This window comes from Vespa velutina, chromosome 17 (assembly GCF_912470025.1).
Source record: "Vespa velutina chromosome 17, iVesVel2.1, whole genome shotgun sequence".
Taxonomy (NCBI): domain Eukaryota; kingdom Metazoa; phylum Arthropoda; class Insecta; order Hymenoptera; family Vespidae; genus Vespa; species Vespa velutina.
In genome coordinates, this window is record NC_062204.1 from 4,169,686 (window position 1) to 4,175,860 (window position 6,175).

Genomic DNA, 6,175 nt, shown 5'->3' on the forward strand with positions numbered 1-6,175 from the left:
TAGCACAACAAAACATTTAATATCCACGCTCTTACAGGAATCGATCAATGACGATCAACATTGCGAATGGACGAGAGGGTATGTATGTACATTAGAATAAAAGTAAAAGAGAGAGATGTTTGCTTTTCGTCTAACTACGGCATTCAACATGTTTTATTGCTGCAATCGATATTCTTCGTTTGCTTCTACGGCTTATTTGAACGATCGTACGTCGATTTAGGAACGACGAAAAATCCATTTAAAGTTAAATAGATAGCGATAGCTAGATAAATAGACTGACAGAGAAAGAGAGATAGTGAGAGAGGGAGAGAGAGAGAGAGAGCAAATAGAAACGAAAAGATAATCTTACACGCGTTAACATTTTCATGACTCTTCAAATCGACGATCTACGTCGTGTTTCGTAACGAGATGAACAAAAAAAAAAAAAAAAAAATAACAGGAAGGGAAGAGAGATTTACTGAGGTTTGAAAGAATGACCACACTTTTGACAGAGCCTGCCGTCTTCGTCACCAACGTCGTCATCACTACCGTCGTTGTCGATCTCTTCTTTGTCCTTGATCGGTTTCTCCGATCGAAAACGTGAAGGTACGAGCTCACCCGTGTAAGGTCGATGTCCTATCGCACCGATCGTTTCGCTTCTAGGTATACCCTTCTCCCCGGATGGCATGGACGAAACGTCTTGACCTTCGTTTTCTTGCTTGACAACCGAACCATTAGCTATTCCGTAGCCCGAGTGAGCTTTCGCTATCTCCTTCTTCGAGTTGTTATCATACGATTCATCAAGATCCGATAGTAACATAGAGTTCTCTCGAGAAATATCTGTGTAATGAGAGTGACAGAGTTAGGAAGAAATTATACGTTAGATACGTTCGTGATTATATCGTAGATAAATTTACCGTTGTAAGTAGAGTCGATTTTGTCGATGCTTATAGTAGATTCAACGGTGACTAGACCGTCTTCGTCCTCTTTCATTTGAGGAAGATCGGTAGATGGTCCTGCTGATCGTCCACAACACACGTAGCCCTAAAATTATTTTATTTATTCTATTATTTATACGCCACGAAAGAGAATTATAATTTTAATAAAATAAAGTTAACACAGATGATAAATTGTATCGAATCGAGATGAATCGATTTTGAACTCACTTGAACGAGATCCATGCGAGAATCTAAAGAAAATTGTTTTCCTGACATGAGTATACCTCGAATACGTCGTCGCATCGCTAAAAATGAAAGCAGGTAAGTTACAAAGTCGAATATTTTTAATAAAATCGAAAACCGGTCACCTGGACTATCCTTTGCCTCGACTCGTAGCTGTCCAAAGTTCTTCATGCATTCCTCGAAAACATCGGTGGCGTCGTATATGGCTGCGAAACTGCCATTAACAATCTTCGGTGACATCGGTGAATTAGCTAACAACAAACTGGAACCGAAATTTTCGTTCTTCTCGCGCGTATCTGGAAAGTGGAAGGAACGTCGTCGATTGTGCCTTTCGTAAACGTAAATTCGAATTCGATCGTACGTAGGGTAATTCGAAGGGATAAAAAGGAAAAGAAGGAAAAGAAGGAAAAGAAAAATAAATAAAAAGGCAAAACAAAATGAAAAATAGAATAACAATAGGAACAATACATTTTATTGCTAATTGAGAAACAAGATAAATAATAATATTAATTAGGGAGGAGAGAAAATAAAGACGAAAGAGCCGATTGATCGAAATTAAATTAAGAAGGTATAACTCCGTTCAACTTGGCCTGCTTAAGATTTTTAAAAATTTTTCCTTGCTCTTTTTCTTCTTTAAAAAATATATCTTATATCGATCCGTCGCAAAACGATATCGTGTTTGTTGTGTCTGTCCCATGTGAATATCCAATTGCTCTATTATCTACTAATATATAACCATAATCAATGATATCCAAAATGTCTGTGAAGAATATTGTCAAGCGGTTTGCACCTGTCTACGGTCTTCCTGAGATTTACCTGCCAACGGAACTCTTGCTCTTACTGGTGAACCAGAACTGTCACCTAAAATTTCATTAGCCGTGTTCCTTATTTCTGCCCAATCCTTCAATATGTCCTCGTTGGTGGTACTAAAATAATAAATATTCATGAATTAATCCGTACAGGTTGATTAAAGACAGACGATAGCTTACTTGGTCGAAGTGACAGTGAATCTGATGACGTATTTTCCATGAAGTGCAGCAGGTACGCAATGCACACGACCACGAGAATTCATTTTCTTTAACAATCTTTCAGTCGAGTTGTTCTCACCTCGCAAACGAAATACAACCATTCCTAAATGCCTCGTAGCAGGAATTTCAAAACGTGGATCAGCCAGTACCAAAGCCTCAAACTTTTGTGCTAATCTTACTCCCTTGAAATGTCAAGAAACAATTGTTATACAACATTGAATAATTATTAAATAATTACAAAAATTAATTGCAAAAGATATTATTTACCTCTCGTATGTGCTTCTGAAGTCCACTAATCCCGTAATTCCTGATGACAAACCAAAGTTTGAGTGCTCTGAATCTCTTTGACAACGGTATTTGCCAGTGCTACGAAGACGATAAAGGACGTAAAGAATTTAAAGCGGTTATATATGTTTTCTATTTTATATTTTCAATTTTTTCTTACTCACCATGAAATCAATGGCGAGTCCTGAAAATATAATATAACAATGTGAATAAAACAGAAGAAATTCTTAATGCGAATGATAAATTACAATTAATTATCTCACCGGAATTTTCGTGCTTTAGATAAATAGGATCCACGTTGAAAGTTCTGTGGAGAGCCTGGCTATTTTTCACCCTGAAAAATAATGGAGTTCAAGTTTATACGCGCGCCAACTGTGTTTCAACCTCGAACCGAGAATAGTTTCATTTCGCACCATCGACTTTAAAAGCGATTCAAATATCATCGGGGACGCTTATGGATTGTGAACAATTGTGGATAACTAGAAAATCGCTCTTAGGACGCTTTCAAGCGGATATTGCGGAAAGAATGAGGAAAAAAGGAAGGAGTTTCCGCAATAAGATCTACGAGATGAAATAAGAGAGAGAGAGAGAGAGAGAGAGAGAGAGAGAGAGAGGGAGAGAGAAAGAGAGAGAATATGAAAATAGTTAGTTCCGTTTTTAAATGTTACGAACTGTTTCTTTAATATATTATTTTGTTGTATCCTTTTTCTGTCGTGTGCAAATAAAATTATCAGTCATACTCCTTACCACATAGCGGTACAATCGAAATGAACCATCAACCATTTGCTTGGATTGAAAGCGAAAGAATCGGCATATTCGATTCCTTGAAGCCAACCACGAAATTCCGGACAGATAAAGGCGCTTCCGGCATAGGCAGCATCGATGTGCAACCATAAACCATTCTTTTCGCCTATAACAGATCGTACGAGTCGATTGTCGATTATGATTATTCGATTGTCTCTACGGAAAGAAAAAATGTTTCTCGAGTAACTCACATATCGGGCCCACTTCCATAAGATTGTCGAAGGAACATGCACCGGTTGTACCCAAAGTCACGCACACCTGCGATCGTCGATGAATTTTATAGTTGCATAATGTCACGATATATGTGAAAATGATCAAACAAAGCTCGTATCTTTTTTTAAGTAATCTTCCGAGAAATAGATAGGGAAGCATTGTTAAATTTAAGTTTCCAGAAATAAGAGAGCAAATAAGTAATAGAACGTCAAGGAAAGATAATCGGATGCCGTTCGCCCTAAGGGACCAACTAAGTGAAACGTCGATCCGGATTGTTGCGTCGACCGTCCGACTATAGCAGCGACACGACTACTTAAACTCCGGAGGAGGTTTTAATTGGCAATTCGATAGTTTGTCTTGTATCGTTCCGTAACTACTGACAATTCTCCTTTTAATTGGCAAATGTTTGCCCTTTTTGCATTATTATCATTATATTTCTTTTTTTAATCGTGAATTTAATTACTATTAGTTGATGAAATAAATAAAACATAGAGAATACTTACGAAAAACGGAAGCAAACCGTCAGCTCGATCACGAGCCAAAGCTTTTTCAAGAGCTTCGCCTCTCATGCTAAGATCCGCATCCGATTCGATGTACCTCATTTTTACTAATCCGATAAGTCCAGCCTTTTCCACGCTCGAGTGCGCCTTTAAACAATACGCAGAAAGTTCTAAAGTTTAGAAAAGAATTCGCGTGATAAAAACGAGATAACGAAGAAACTAAATAAAGTAAACCTGATCGGAACAATAAGCGACGAGGCGCGAGTTGATATTTGCGCTCGATTCATTGGGTTCGCTTTCTTGAACGTCTCTAATCGCACGAGCTCTTGCCGCAAGAAGGGAGACAAGAGTGGAGTCGGATGCAGTAGTTTGGATGACACCTCCGCCACCGTTCATCACACCAGGCCGATGCATAAATTGTTCAGGCAAACCTATCATCTTACCAAGCCAATTCATCACGATCGTTTCTAATTCGGTACACACTGGGCTCGAAGCCTAAATGAAATTATTTAGGAAGTATAAATAAGACTCGAAGAAGTTAGTCTCTCGCAACTATGTCTCTCTTACCCAAGTGAAACCGAGACAATTAATAGCGTCGGCCAACATGTCGCCTAACATACTCGTCGGAGAGTTCAGTGCCGGAAAGTAAGCATGCATATGAGGACTTTGCCAATGAGTTACACCTGGCATAATGCATCTCTCGATGTCAGAAAATATATCCTCCCATGGTTCCCCATCGACCGGTGCTGATGCAGGTAGAATGTTTCTCAGATAGCCTGGTGACACGGCTGGGTATACTCGTCTCGAACGAATATTTTCAAGATAATCGGCGATATAATCCACCATTTCCTTTCCTATATAGAAAATAGATTGGAAAGAGAAAAGAAAAAGTTATCCATTGTCGTGGACCTGACCGATTTCAAGAAACTTATTTACTTGGTCTATCGTTCATTGTCGATCGTGGGATTAAAGGAAATCGAGAAAAAGAAAATTCGTTTGTTTAACGTCAACGCGAAAACAATGCTTCATCGAAACTCTCGTAAATTTAAACTCGTCTTTCCTTTGATTGCTTTTCGTCGTCCATTAACAAACTCTTTTCTTTTCTCGAATGGGCATTATGTAAGAATGTAATAGCGTACACCCTAGATTATCAAAGCAATGCTTCGTTTTATCTCGGAATGAAGTGTTAAACGGATGTCGTTTGTATTCATAAAACTTTTTATCGCTGGTAGAATGCACCAAGGAAATCCGTGAAAAGACTCGTCGCTATTTATCGTTTGCTTAAACAGAAGATTTGCGTCTCTACCGATTGAAGCCTATTGGATACAATATCATTCAGTCAGGTAAAATCCCTTAAAGTCTCGAAGCGCTTCCCGTACCTCGATTCCTTCTTATTGACGTTGCTTTAGTACCTCATACGTTTTTTTTTTACGACGAAATTTGATCACACAAGTCTCCGTTATTCGTTTCATCGTTGTCTCTCGTTGTTTCTACAAATTACAAACGTATTTCACGAGGAAAAGAGAACAAATAAAAAGAGAAAGGAAATGGATAACGACATATCGTTTCTCGCGTCAAGTCGAAATGTTAAAGGAAAATATTTCACCAGCTTCGTTACGAGTCTTCTTTTAGCTAAATTACTCTCTCGAGATCGCGAAATTTATTACAAAGCAAGCATGCCATTTCTGAGTTTTGTAGATGAGCGTGTAAAAAGAAAATGATAGACGATTTTAATGCTACTGTATATATATATATATATAGAAGATAGTAAGAACATTTGTCTAAGAATAATGTAGCTCACCGTGTTTACGATATTCTTCGAGATTCATCGTTGATCTTTTAAAAGACACGGAAAGATCGAAATCCTTGAGGTCTGTCCCTCGATGAACGACGAGAGTAGATCGACGAGTTCGTTCCACTTCTTTGGCCTATGGAATCAACAGGATGACAGGGTCACCGTGAAAGATCAGGGTCGATATTAATACTAAACTGGTTGTCTCATAACAACCAGATTTCGAAATTGCGATCGACCCGTTTCACGCACATGTGGCGACGATAATCTATTTGTCCGTTTTTCCACAGACGAACGTAAAGCCGGGGGACGAAGAGGGATCGCGAAATTTAAAGGAAAAACTACGAAAAGATTTCTAAGGTCGGAAAAAATTTGCGTAGGAAGAAAATAATT

At 38.5% G+C, this 6,175-nt stretch overlaps 1 protein-coding gene across 3 annotated transcripts in view; it reads right to left on the bottom strand.

Annotated features, from left to right (window-relative positions):
- Nucleotides 1-7: 7 nt before the first annotated feature.
- Nucleotides 8-6,175, bottom strand: part of LOC124955177 (aromatic-L-amino-acid decarboxylase) — an 8,377-nt gene continuing 2,209 nt past the window's right edge. For 2 of the 3 annotated variants that reach the window (XM_047509225.1, XM_047509224.1), the window contains 15 exons: nt 5,792-5,918; nt 4,558-4,844; nt 4,225-4,485; nt 3,994-4,137; nt 3,469-3,535; nt 3,221-3,383; nt 2,737-2,807; nt 2,638-2,657; nt 2,456-2,554; nt 2,150-2,370; nt 1,977-2,086; nt 1,286-1,456; nt 1,146-1,222; nt 897-1,023; nt 8-819 (listed from right to left, as the gene is read on the bottom strand). In XM_047509225.1, the coding sequence (XP_047365181.1) occupies nt 455-819; nt 897-1,023; nt 1,146-1,222; nt 1,286-1,456; nt 1,977-2,086; nt 2,150-2,370; nt 2,456-2,554; nt 2,638-2,657; nt 2,737-2,807; nt 3,221-3,383; nt 3,469-3,535; nt 3,994-4,137; nt 4,225-4,485; nt 4,558-4,844; nt 5,792-5,819 (2,211 nt within the window). In that variant the 5' untranslated portion in view covers nt 5,820-5,918 and the 3' untranslated portion in view covers nt 8-454. The remainder of the gene's footprint in view (nt 820-896; nt 1,024-1,145; nt 1,223-1,285; nt 1,457-1,976; nt 2,087-2,149; nt 2,371-2,455; nt 2,555-2,637; nt 2,658-2,736; nt 2,808-3,220; nt 3,384-3,468; nt 3,536-3,993; nt 4,138-4,224; nt 4,486-4,557; nt 4,845-5,791; nt 5,919-6,175) is intronic. The other variant, XM_047509226.1, reaches the window with a different exon arrangement.